Raw genomic sequence first — 14,158 nt, 5'->3', positions numbered from 1 at the left:
GCTGTGTGACCTTGGGTAAGTCATTTAATCCTGTTTACTTCAGTTTCCTCACCCATAAAATGAGCTGGAAAAGGAAATGGCAAACTACTCCAGTATCTTTGCCAAAAAACAAAACAAAACCCAATGGAGTCACAAAGAGTTGGACATGACTGAAATGATTGAATAACAAAATAGTACTTGTGGTGAGAAAGGAGGGAGATAGACAAGTTCACTAATTAAGATCTACTGAGAGAAAATCAAATTCAGAGTTTGTTTCTCAATAATATTTTATTTTTCTAAATATATGTAAAGATAGTTTTTAATATTGATTTTTGTAAGTTTTTTTTGTTCCAAATTTTTCTTCCTTCCTCCTTTACCTTCCTCCTCCCCAAGACAGCAAGCAATCTGATATAGGTTAAACATCTGCAATCCTTTTAAACATATTTTTGTATTTTTCATGTTTTGCAAGAAAAACCAGACCAAAAGGGAAAAATACACAGACACAGATACACACACACACACACACACACACACACACACACCCGAGCAAACAAACCAAAAAAATAAAAATACTGTGATTTGATCCACATCCAGTCTCCATGTTTCTCTTTCTGGATATGGATGACATTTCCCTTCCTTAGACTATTGGAATTGACTTGAATCACTGCATTGCTGAGAAAAGCCAAGTCCATCCATCACAGTTGATCATTACATAATCTTATTACTTTGTATGATGTTCTCCTAGTTCTGCTCATTTCACTAAGAATCAGTTCATGTAAGTCTTTCCAGGCTTTTCTGAAATCATCCTGCTGATCATTTCTTATACAACAATAATATTCCAATATATTCATATACCATAACGTATTCAGCCTTTCCCCAACTGATTGGCATCCACTCAATTTCCAGTTCCTTGCTACTACAAAAAGAGCTGCCACAAACATTTTTGCACATGTAGGTCTTTTTCTCTCTTTTATGATCTCTTTGGGATACAGACTCAGTAGAGACACTGCTGGATCAAAGAATATACACGGTTTGATAGCCCTTTGGGCATATTCTAAATTGTTCTCCAGAAGGATTGGATCATTTCACAACTCTATTAACAATGCATTAGTGTCCCAGTTTTTCCACATCTACTTCAACATTTATCATTATCTTTTCCTGTCATCTTAGCCCACCAGAGAGGTGTAAAGTAGTACCTCAGAGTTTGAATTTGCATTTTTAATTAGGCCATATTGGATGAAAAATACTCCTTACAACATATTTGACAAGTAATCATTTAGCCTTTGCTTGAAAAACCTTCAGTGAGAGAGAACTCACTATTTCCGGAGACAGTAGATTCCATTCCGCTTTGGGATATTTGTTGTTTAATCGTTTTTCAATCACGTCTGACTCTTTATGACCTCATTTGAGGTTTAAGATATTCCAGTGGCTTGCCATTTCCTTCTCTTGCTCATTTTACAGATGAAGAACAGGTTAAGTGATTTCCCCAAGATCACACAGCTAATAAGTATCTGAGGCCAAATTAAATTTAGGAAGAAGAGTCTCTCTGACTTGGGGCCTGACACTTTATCCACAGTGCCATGTAGCCGCCTGCATTTTGGGATAGCCTTAATTAATTCTGGCATTTAGCCTACTTTTTTTTCTCTTTTCAGCTTCTATTCATTATTTTTAGCTCTGTCTTTCTAGGCGAAATAGAACAAATTTGATCTCCTGAGGCCCAAGAGGCAGCTGGTGATTTGAGAGTAGAGCTCTGAAGAGAAATTAGTAGTGGGTATAGAGATTTGGGAATCATCTTCACATGGATGATTTTTGAACCCATAGAAACTGTTGTAATCACCAAGGTCCTGATTGGCCATTTTTGGGTGCTCTCTAGCTTTCTTAACTTGCTAAATTCTAGTGTCCAGAATTGAATATAATGTTTCTGATATAGTCTGATCCAGGCAGAGTCCAGTGGGATTATCATCTCCTTGGTCTTGGGATCCTGTGACTCTCCTACTGTACCCTATGATTGCATTATTATATATTTTTTTTACTTTCCTATTGATGATTGACTCATTGAGCTTGTGGTTTACTAAAACCTTCAGATCTTGTTCAGATACACTGCTGCCTACCTGTAGCCCCCCCTACTCTATCTTGTACTTTGGAAGTCAATTTAAAACTTATAACTCTTAGATTTTTCCCTTATTAATTTTTTTTTTCAATTTGACCTATCATTTGGTAAGATCTTTTTGCACCCTCCTTGATATTCAGTGTATATTTAGTTGTTACCCTAAGCTTTTTACCATCTGCAAATTTGTTAAGTAGGTCATTTTTACCTTTAAGTAATTAACATAGATATTAGACGTAAATGTCCATCACTGATCTTAGGAGCACTCCATGGGAGTTTCCTTCCAAGCTAATATTATACCATTCACTATTTTCTGAATCTAGCCACTCAGTTCTGAATCCATCTAATTGGAGTATTGTCTAATCTATATCATGCCAACTTTCCCCTTGGAATAGCATGAGATTCTTCATCAAACATTTTAATAAAATCTAGGTCAACTACATTTATTGCATTCTCCTGATCTAGTAACTTAATAAAAAAAAAGAATAAAATTAAGCTGGTATGACCTTAGCCAAAATACTGGGATTCAATCATTTTGTAAATTAATAATTATTAATTAAGTGTATACTCAATGATAGGCACTGTGCTAGGTGCTGGAGATACAAAGGTATAATTAAAACAGTCCCCTATCTTGGAGGAATATATAGTCTATTAGGGGATATATATCTATGTATATAAAAAATTCATATACAAAATAAATTCAAGGTAATTTGGAGGAAGAAGTACCAGCATCTGAGGGAGATCAGGAAAGTCTCATGTAGTATGGGGCAGTTAAGAAGAACTTTAAATAAAGAAAGGAAAATTAGGGATTCTAAATAGTGAACATAAAAAAGGAATGCATTCTAGGGATGGGGAATAGCCTATGCAAAGATTGAAGACAAGAAGCTGAATGTCAAATGACAGAAAGTAAGTCAGTTTGACTGGAGCTTAGAGTACATAAACCAGTATTATGTATAGTAAGGTTAGAAAGGTAGGTGGGAGTTGTGCTGTAAAAGGTTTTTAATGCTAAACAAAACAATTTCTATTTTTTCCTAGAGACCTTAGAACTCTGCTGGAGCTTGAACAGAAAAGTGACAGTGACATGGTCAAGTCCTGTACTTTAAGAAACTAGAAGTTGAAAGGGCAACCTGGAGTCTTATTGAGATAGTCCAAACAAGACATAGAAAGGGTCTATAGGATGGAAAAGTAGTCTAACCTCTTCTAAGTGAAATCATGCTGGCTTTCTGTAAACACTGCTTTCTTTTCTAGTTATCTGTGAAACTATTTCTTTAATAATATTGTCTACAATTTTGTCAGGAATTGACATAAAATTCACAGGCTGACAATTTGAAGTGAAGGGAATTTTTTTTAACAGAAGTTCTCTACAAGGATGAAAATCCAGGCCTATATACACACATAGGCATATACTATATATATATATATATATATATATATATATATATATATATGGCAGTAAATGGTATAAAAGTTAAGTTTCAAAAAAACCAAAAACATTGCTCATGATGAACCAATATCTTGGCAGTTAGATGATGAAGTGGGTAGTGTGCCAAACCCTAGAATAAGCAAGATTCATTTTTGTGAGTTCAAATCTGGCTTCAGATAGATACTTATTAGCTGTGTGATCTTGAACGATTCAATTAACCCTATTTGTCTCAATTTTCTCATGTATAAAATGAGCTGAGAAGGAAATGGCGGACCTCTCCAGTATCTTTGCCAAGAAAATCCCACGTGGAGTCACGAAGACACGATCAAAACAACAAAAAGCCAGTCGCTAGTTCTAAATGTCCACTTATAGGCTGGGACAAAGAAAGAGCCTTTTCACTACAGCTCTCTTTCATCCATCCCAAATGAGGCAAAAGCAGTTCTTAAGCATACTTCATATGGCCCTTCACCCGGGCCCTTGAGATTTGATTAAGGAGGGAAGAAGAACAAGAATAAACGGTACTATTTTTTAAAAATTGTAACGAATGAAAAGACTTCATTCCCCAGAAGACTTTGCGGGCCCCAAGAAAATGCAAATTTAGCTCAGTATTTGTACCACCACGCCCCTCCTTTGGGTTGGCAGGGCAACTGATGCCCAAGGTACCCAATCAGCGAGATGCTCACCTGTGCTGGCGGGGACACATTGACAACCAATAGCATGCGGGACGGGTGACCCTTCGGGCCAATGGGCCAGGAGAGAGGGCGGGCGTTGGGCTAAGCGGTGTTAGCGAGGAAGATGGCGGTGCTTCCCGGAGCCTCGGGCTGGCCGTGGTGGCGGCGGTGGCGATGGCAAGGGCAGGGGGCTCCGCCTGTCCGGACAGGCTTCGGCATTTTGCTCCTGTTTCTTTTGCTGGGTTCTGGGCCGGGGCTGGGGCCGGCCAAGGCAGACCAGACGGACGAGTACCTGAAGCGGGAGCACTCGCTGTCAAAGCCGTACCAGGGTGAGGGGGCCGGTGCCGCTCCGGGAGGGTCTGGGACGCGGGGCGGGCGCGGGGCGGGCCCTGAGGGGAGAGGTCATTGAGCGGAGGTCTCTGGTCAGAGGTCGGGGAGCTCAGGACTGGGGACGGGTGGCTCTTCCGCTTTTCTGATCGGCTGTGAGCGCCCCGTGGGCGAGCAGAAGCGTCCGGGTGGGTTCGGACTGACCCCGGGTTTCTCTAGTGCCTCCTCCGGGTCAGGAGCTGTGTGGGGTCTGGAGCCGTAGCTGGCGAGCAGAAACAGCCGCAGAGGCAAATAGTTATTTGTTACATTGCATCCCTGCATGTGGAGTCGGGAGGCTTTGATTCAAATCCCAGTTCTGCCACTTAACTCCCCGGGTGACCTTGGTTGGCCAAGGCGCTGAACCTCTCGGGACGGCATTTTTCCTCTTTGGGAGAAACTGGTGGTTAATTCGTTACCAGATGACCTCTGGGGTCCATTTTAGCCTGGAGTCCAAGGACTTGATTCATTTTTCAAGGTTGGTTAAAAACTTTCCCATTCATAGGTTCTGAGTAGGCAATTCTTTCAAAAACATCCGAGCTGTAAACGACTATAAGGGGAAAAAGCTCCAAATCACTAACAGAGAAATGCTAGCTAAATAACTTGGATTCCACCTCATACCCGTTAGATTGACAAAGATGGTAGAAAAGGGAAAATGACTGCTATCGGAGGTATTGTGGGAAAATGGACACATTATTAGTGAATTGGTCCAGCCATTCTTGGAAAGCAATGTGCAAGTATGAGCAAAATGTCACTAAATTATTCCTAGCCTTTGACTCAGTGATACCTTTATTAGGCATACACTCCAAAGAGATCAAAGGAAGGAAAAAAGGATCCATATGTACCTAAATATTTATAGCAAATCTTTTTGTAAGAGGCAAAGAACTGGAAAGAGGATGCCGATCAACTGGGGAATGGTTGAACCACATGTAGTAGAATACTGTTGTGCTGTAAGGAATTATTAAGATAGAGAAACTTGATAGAGAAACTCGGAAAGACATATATGAAGATATGCAGAGTGAAGTGAAAATAACCAGAACAATTTGTATAATAACAATTTATTGTAAAGTAAAAAAAAAAAAAAGAATTAAGATCTCTGATCAGTATAGTGACCATCCATGTTTCTAAATCCATATTACTTTCTAACAGAGCAATAATGGATTCAAGATTCGAAGTGAGATGTACAATTTGGACATGGAAAATGCTAGAGTTTGTTTTCCTTGACTGCATATTTATTCTTCCATTTAAAGGGTAGGATGGAAAAGAGAAGAAAATAACACCTAGTTGATCAAAAAATGAAGTCAACACTTTTCTCCTTGTCCCTCCCTCCCCTACTTTCCCAGAACATTTTGTCTGCCTCACTTCTTTGCTACCATCTTTGGTCATATTTGAGTGTAGGGAGATAATTTGATTCTAATGCAAAGAATAATCAAGAGTATGGACCTTGGTTCTGCCTAAGTAAGCTTTTAAAATCATATAGTTTTGTAGGCCTTAGTTTTTCTCAGGTTAATTGAGTGATTGAACTAGATAGTCCTAAATGTCCTTGTAACTCAACTATGGTCTTTCCTATTCTTCAGATTATTAAAAAAATGCATCATGGGTAAGAGTTATCTTTTTTTCATCTCTGTAATCTAGTACCTAATAAAATGTTGTGTCTCTAGGAGACACTTAATAAATCTTTGTTGAATTTAACTTCATTATCTTTGTCTTATTCAGTGACTAAAAAGTATTCAGAACTTTAACCATAGGCAGCTAAACAGTGGGAAGAGAATTGTATTTAAAGTAAGACTACTCCTGTTCATAATTTTGACTTTTACTTGCTATCTCTACTACCTTATCACTAATTCACTTTACCTCTTGGATCCAGATCCTTGTGTTTCAAATTTTCCCCTCCTTCCCTCATCCCCTCCCCTAGGTGGCATGTAATTCAATATATGTTAAATATGTTAAAATATATGTTAAATCCAATATATGTATACATATTTATACAGTTATCTTGCTGCACAAGAAAAATCATGTCAAAAAAAAAAGCTGAGAAAGAAAACAAAATGCAAACAAACAACAACAGAAAGAGTGAAAATTCTGTGTTGTGGTCTACCCAGTTCCCACAGTCCTCTTTCTGGGTATAGATGGCTCTCTTAATCACAAGATTATTGGAACTGATCTCAATCATCTCATTATTGGAAAGAGCTAGGCATTTTCTAAACAAAGATAAAAATGAAAAGCATTCCCTCAAAGAGGCTACATTATACCCAGTGGATACAATATTATTAGATATATAAGTAAAGACAAAATAATCTAAAAAACAAGAGAGCATCAATCCCTAGGGAGATTACAAAATCTTTGCTAAAATGTATCGCCTGAGTGGAAACTTGAAGGAAACTAAGGATTCTAAGGGAGCAGTCATTTTCTACACACACACACACACACACACACATGCTAACATCTTTGTGTCCTCCTTGTTGTGCATCTTCTGAGCTTGTATTGGACACACTGTACCATGAGTCAAACATTGTGATGCCATTTTTGATACTCTTTGATAAGGAAGGACAACAACCAACCAAATGTGTATATATAGTGTATGTATGTATGTTGCGTATACAATTGACAATTTGGAAAATATATGATCTGAGGCATGTTATCTGCCTTTACTCATTTTTGCATCTCAATATAATTAATATTTGCTACTATTTAGATAGTGTTTTACTATTAACCAAGTTATTGACATATATTTCTTTTGATTCTCATAATTCTGAGAAGTAGGTGCTATATATTTATCTCCATTTTTCAGATGACCTCGAGAGAGCTTCAGTGAATTGCCCCGGGTCATACAACTGTTGTGTCTGAGGCAGAATTTGAATTATGGTTTCCTGATTCTGAAGTCCAGCATTTCTATCCACTTTTTCACCTAGCTTCTTTAATTGTGGGCACTTTTTTTTTCTCTTATGATGCCCTGGTTTTTTCATGTATAAAATGGGAAGAATGATCCTGACTTCTGATCAGTGTTGGATGGATAGAATGATGAATAAATGAATAAACTAATAACTCTAAAGTTCTTTGGAATCCACGTCTGAAAGGGGCAGCATGGTGTTGCACAGTAAAAAAAAAAAATTTTTTTTAAATGTATCAGTGAGATGCAGAGGTAAGTTAGTAAGAAAGTAATAGCTGCTTAGGGCAATAGGAGGCAAACAATTGATACAGTAGAAAAGAAAGTGTTGATATATGAGAACTCTTTTACTTGTTTCCCTATAGGTGTTGGCACTAGTAGTTCTTCACTGTGGACCTTGATGGGTAATGCTATGGTGATGACACAGTATATCCGCCTTACCCCAGATATGCAGAGCAAACAGGGAGCCCTGTGGAACCGGGTGGTAAGAATCTTTCTCCCTATTCTATTGGTGATCAAGCAGGCTGTCCGAGAAATTTAGAAGGTCATCCTATAGGCCATCCAACCCAATCCTTTATTTCTGACAATGGATCTAGGTGATCCATTTTCTGGGAGAGGATGATAGTTGCTTTGAGTGACACTTGTATGGCTCTTGGAATAATATAATTGTACTTTTATTCTTCCTAAATAGTCCATTATGGATTTATCATTTGTGAAATTTATTTAAATCCTTGTTTGAATTTTGAATTTGTAAAACCTGTCAGGTTCGACATATTTATTACTTATCACTAAAAATAGCCACATACAAAAAAGGACATGACTTCAATTTTGTGTTAAAATTACTGCCTTTAGATTTTTAGAATTCTTTCATTATACTGACCAAAAAGTGTAATCTTATTGTTCTTTGGCATTTTTCTCACTTCATTTTGTCTTTGTTCAGAAGTGCATGCTGTATTCCTAGTGTGGACCTGATTTCATACAAATGTAAGATGAGGCTATTGGTTTTTAATATCCTTTCAAATCCTTTAGGACTGTTTAGCTTAGTATCACTTTAGACTTTCTCTTGAGCTCCTGGAATCTGAGCTTGCTTTTTCATGTCTGTGTTACAAACACTAAAGATGATCCTCTGAGCCTGTTAATGATTTTCGGCAAATAGATCTATTGCAACATCTCCTAGGATTTTTTGGCAGAGAAGCGAGGAAGTTCATTTACTCAAGAATTGTCTCATTAATTTAAATTTTGATAATATTGGATCATATTTTTCCCTCAGTCTCATTTTTAGATATAGCCAGTGATAATGTGATAAGTCTTGGGAGTATAGAGACCTGGCTTCTAGTTCCAGTTTTGACATTGAATCATTGTGTGATCTTAGACAAGTTATTTCTCTGTTCCACAGTTTTCTCTTCTGTCAGGTTGGATTCTAACTTCACGGGGCTTGTTGTTAGGATAAAAACTATAACAGATGTCAAGAACTGTGAAAAAGTTATATTCTATATAGTGATGTTAGGTATTGGTATTCATATGATCATATATGTGATATTAGTTATTGGTATTTGTATGATGATATGTGTGTGATCTACTGAGGTTTTATGAATTGTCAAGTGGCAAAATCTTAGTAGTCCTTTTGATGAGGTTTAGATTTGGGAACCCAAGTGAAATTAGGGTTTCTGGTAGTTAGGGAGTTAAATGAGGTCTAGTGGCAAGTTCGGGGTTCAGGGAGTCAAATTGAGGGGTTTGGTTCCCCTGCAACTCCTCAGAATTTGGCACAAGGGTAGGGAGTTTTGGGGAACTCCCTTCTGGTGGTGCAGAGGCCCCTTGTAAAGAAATTTACAGACCCGAAAACCTAGATTGATAAAAGAAGTTTATTAGGTTTATTATGGGGAATGGAAGTAAGGTTAAAGTCTAGTTAGGAAATAGGTGAGAGTAAAGAGAGGATAGCACTGGAAACAGTATTTCAGTGGGCAGAGGCCCTTGACTTGCCAAGCATAGCATAGCATGACATATTTGGAACCTCTGCAAAGAGAGGATTTTAGTTTGGCTCTTTTATAATAAGGGGCTTTGGCTACAAGCTGAAGGGGGCTTGTGGGTGGAGTCCCAAGTTGACTCCTAACTGGGTTTCAGCTTGGAGCTGGAATTTGAATTGAATTCAATGAGTTTCATTGGGGTCTGATGGGGGGATGGGGACTCAGCTGACCCCATCCAGGTAACAAGGAAACTGTTTGTTCTTGGGGCAGGGTCCTTCACTGAGACAGAGTTGAAGGAGATTTTCTTCTTTAAGGATTTTCAGATTTTCAGGGTCCCATCTTCGCTTTGACATGCTCTTAAAAAATTTGATATGTTTTGGCACAATTCATTCCCAATACATAGCTAAACAACCTCCCAACAAAGTACATTCCCCCAAAATAATTTATTAATTGCTAACAGAAAGAATGTAGGTCATTATCTTTTAAAAATAAGTTTTTAGTTGGAATTTTTGTCACGTCCTTTAACTTTGACTACATGACACTAATATTGTTCATTTGGACAGTTTGCCTGTTCTGTTGATAGAGTACATCAGAAATGAGTTAACAAATGGTAGCTCTCCATGGTTTTTGTTGTTGTTCACTTTGTTTTGGCTATTGTGTATATTCTTTTGACTCTATTTTCATAATTTCTCATACATATTCTCCTATATGTCTCTGAATTCTTCATCTTTAATCCTTAAATTAATTTTAAGAAGGCTGGATGTTAGCCTGGTGAAGTGGAAAAGGCTTTGGATTAGTAATCAGGAGCCCTGCTTTCTAGTTCTGCTTCTACTTCTAGTCAGGTTTGCCTTTGGGCAAGTTATTCTAAATACAAAGACCTTGGCTTCCTTACTAGAAACTGTAAAAATGAAACCAAAGACAAAACTTCAGCTGGAGAAATTAACAACATGATTTGGGATATTCCTGGATAACTGTTTATATGAAAAAGACTTAGGGGTTTTTAGTTGACTGCAAGCTTGATATAATCAATGTTATCAAGTGCTTACCAAAAACCAAAAGCAGTTTTAGATTGCATTAATAAAAACTGCATGCCAGAATACAGGTGATTATAATAGTTTCATTGTATTCTACTCAAAGAATATCAGGCATATTGTAATATTTTATGTTAGGTGCCACATTTTAGAAAGGATATTGACAAATTGTAGTGTGTCAAGAGGAAGGTAAGTAAGGTGATGAGGATACTCAAAACTGTGCTATATAAAGATCAGTTTAAGGTATTTGCAGATATTTTCTGCTTCATGCCTTAGGAGAAAGAGACTTAAGACCAATGGTTAGAAATTGTAAGAAAGTTGATCATAAGTGGGGAAGAGGTCTTTTATAAGAGATGAGATTCTGCAGTTACCAGCCTGGGTTCAGACATCTGTTTTTTCCACTTCAACTCTTGATTGTAGTTATTGCCATTTATTTTCTGTCATAAAATTTAAAATGAAAACTAAAACTGACTTAGTATATTATAAGAGACAAAGGATGACCTGTGTTTTCAAATGTTCTGGGATGAACCTGGTTGGTCTACCTTTGTTTTTTCTCTCTAAAGTAAATTATTTCCATTCAGAACCTGGGTACTCAGGTCATAATTCTCTTTGAATATTTTCTTGGAGCATCAAGACAATATATGAGCCTTTATGGGCTCTGAGAGAAAATAATTTTATCTCTACTTTGTCAACCTTATAATTGAAAGTGTTTTTATTCTGCTGCCTAGAGATACTTTTATGTTATGTTATACTGTTAGGAATCAGAGGTCCCTTATTAAACATTCATTTCCTTAATATCTATAATCATATTTATATGTGATAGCTTCTTCACATCCACATTTTTTTCTTCTAAATTTTTCAACTCCTTATTTCTATCTATTTATGCAGCAGAGGCTTTTCTTATAGTAATTGTTTAGTAGTATTCTTTTATGATACTCCTTGGGTGGGGGAAATGGGGAGGAGATAATGTAAAAGAGACATGACTTGTGATATCTGCATTTAGTTTTTTTTTTCTTTTTTTTTTTTATTATAGTAACTTTTTATTGACAGAATCCATGCCAGGGTAATTTTTTTACAACATTATCCCTTGCACTCACTTCTGTTCCGATTTTTCCCTCCCACCCTCCACCCTCTCCCCTAGATGGCAAACAGTCCTATATATGTTGAATATGTCCTAGTATATCCTAGATACAATGTATGTGTGCAGATCCAAACAGTTTTCTTGTTGCACAGGGAGAATTGGATTCAGAAGGTAGAAATAACCCGGGAAGAAAAACAAAAATGCAAACAGTTTACATTCATTTCCCAGTGTTTTTCCTTTGGGTGTAGCTGCTTCTGTCCATCATTGATCAATTGAAACTGAATTAGGTCTCTTTGTCAAAGAAATCCACTTCCATCAGATTACATCTTCATACAGTATCGTTGTTGACATATATAATGATCTCTTGGTTCTGCTCATTTCACTTAGCATCAGTTCATGTAATTCTCTCCAAGCTTCTCTGTATTCATCTTGCTGGTCATTTCTTACAGAACAATAATATTCCATAACATTGATATACCACAGTTTACCCAACCATTCTCCATTTGATGGGCATCCACTCAGTTTCCAGCTTCTAACCACTACAAACAGGGCTGCCACAAACATTTTGGCACATACTGGTCCCTTTCCCTTCTTTAGTATCTCCTTGGGGTATAAGCCCAGTAGAAACACTGCTGGATCAAAGGGTATGCACAGTTTGATAACTTTTTGGGCATAATTCCAGATTGCTCTCCAGAATGGTTGGATTTGTTCACAGCTCCACCAACAATGTATCAGTGTCCCAGTTTTCCCGCATCCCCTCCAACATTCATCATTATTTTTTCCTGTCATCTTAGCCAATCTGACAGGTGTGTAGTGGTATCTCAGAGTTGTCTTAATTTGCATTTCTCTGATTAATAATGATTTGGAACACTCTTTCATATGAGTGGTAATGATTTCAATTTCATCATCTGAAAATTGTCTGTTCATATCCTTTGACCATTTATCACTTGGAGAATGGCTTGGTTTCTTATAAATTAGAGTCAGTTCTCTATATATTTTGGAAATGAGGCCTTTATCAGAACCTTTAACTGTGAAGATGTTTTCCCAGTTTGTTCTGCATTTAGTTTTAGGAACTTTTATTTACTCCTTAGTTAACAAGGGACTAAGAGCTGGTTGGAGTTATTTATGTCATTTGGTAATTATTCCCCAAACCATTTCAGGAGACAAGGTGTTCCCTAACTTGACTTTTTCTGTTCTTTTATGATAAGTGAAAACTTTAGCTTTCCCACTCAAAGGTTGACAGAGGAAGATGTCGGTTCTATAGAGTATTTCAATTGAGAGAAACTGATGGAGTCACTTTGGGCTGAAAATTGAATATTTGAAAAATCCTAGGTATAGAGCTGGAATAGATCTAAGAAGCTATCTGGTCCAACCCTTCTTTTTATAGATGAGGATACGGGGTGAAACATATTTAGTGACTTGACCCATAGTCGCACAAACTTTGGGTTTGAACCTAGACTCTCTGACTCCAAATCTAACTTCTTTCTTCTTTGCCACTCTACTTACTCATCCATAGTACTAGCCTTATCTTTTCTTGATGATTGAGGGTGAAGGTGGTGAAGGCTAAATTTCCTTTTGACAGATGAGGAAGTTAAGACCCCACAAGACTGGATGACCTGTGGAAATCACATGGTATGGAACAGAGGAAAGCATACTAAGAGCCAAGAGACTTAGGTTTGAGTTCTACCTTTGGCTCTTATTCCTTAGGTGACTATGAGTAAATTTGGGTTGCATTTATAGGACACGTCTAAGCGAACAGGACCAATAATTTATGATAGTCTTGATTCACCCTGTTGATTCTGCCTTGTTCCAGCAGGAAAACCAAAAAACAAAAAGAAAAAACTAGCAGGTTTTACCTGTAAGAAATGAATGTGATTAGGCAATATAGCCAGAAATGCTTTCCTCAGTCATAGGTTTATAGGATCGTAAGTTTAGAAGTCGAAGGGACCATAGAGATTATTTATTTCAACTCTCATTTGAGAGATGAGGAAACTGAAGGTCAGTGGAGTTAAGTGGCTTGTCCAAGGTTCCATAGATAATAAATTGGCAGTTTCTACACCATATTGTAGTCAAGTCAATTCAGCACCTCATGGCTTTTCTGGCTTCCAACTCCAACTTACTTGCTGCTTTTATTTGGGAAACAGTCAAGTGGGAGACACTTGAGATAGAGATAGTGGATGACAGATATTGTACCTTTTCTTGGATTACTTTGGTACTTAAGTGAAGGGAACACGCCATTTCTGTTATATAAAGAACCTGAAAGAATTTGCCTTCTCTTTTAACTTGTTTTTTTTTTTTTTTTTAATATAATAGAGAATAGGCTTTTACATAAATTTAGTAAGTCTTAGATCTCAAGTTCTAGTTTTTCTATAGTGTAGTTGTTATTGTGTTAACTACATGTTAATTTTCCCTTTGTATAGCTTGCTGTTGGGGAACTGAGAGCCTGAAAGTTCATCCTTCTCTTGACTCTTATTCTTTTTCTTTTGCAGCCTTGCTATTTGAGAGACTGGGAATTGCAAGTGCATTTCAAAATCCATGGACAAGGAAAGAAAAATCTGAATGGGGATGGCTTTGCAATCTGGTATACAAAGGATCGGATGCAGCCAGGTATCAATATGTTTGGTTAGAGTCTCTGTGGGATGTGGAAAGATT

General features: G+C 37.4%; 1 protein-coding gene across 2 annotated transcripts in view; it reads left to right on the top strand.

The window, feature by feature from the left end:
• The first annotated feature begins 4,267 nt into the window (after positions 1 to 4,267).
• Positions 4,268 to 14,158, top strand: part of LMAN2L (lectin, mannose binding 2 like) — a 31,316-nt gene continuing 21,425 nt past the window's right edge. Inside the window, exons 1-3 of one of the 2 annotated variants that reach the window (XM_031951482.1) lie at positions 4,268 to 4,509; positions 7,796 to 7,914; positions 13,996 to 14,113. In XM_031951482.1, the coding sequence (XP_031807342.1) occupies positions 4,305 to 4,509; positions 7,796 to 7,914; positions 13,996 to 14,113 (442 nt within the window). In that variant the 5' untranslated portion in view covers positions 4,268 to 4,304. The remainder of the gene's footprint in view (positions 4,510 to 7,795; positions 7,915 to 13,995; positions 14,114 to 14,158) is intronic. The other variant, XM_003757746.4, reaches the window with a different exon arrangement.

This window comes from Sarcophilus harrisii, chromosome 2 (genome assembly GCF_902635505.1).
Source record: "Sarcophilus harrisii chromosome 2, mSarHar1.11, whole genome shotgun sequence".
In the NCBI taxonomy this organism is placed as follows: Eukaryota; Metazoa; Chordata; class Mammalia; order Dasyuromorphia; family Dasyuridae; genus Sarcophilus; species Sarcophilus harrisii.
The sequence above is the reverse complement of the archived record's forward strand: the minus strand, read 5'-3'. Positions and strand labels throughout refer to the sequence as shown.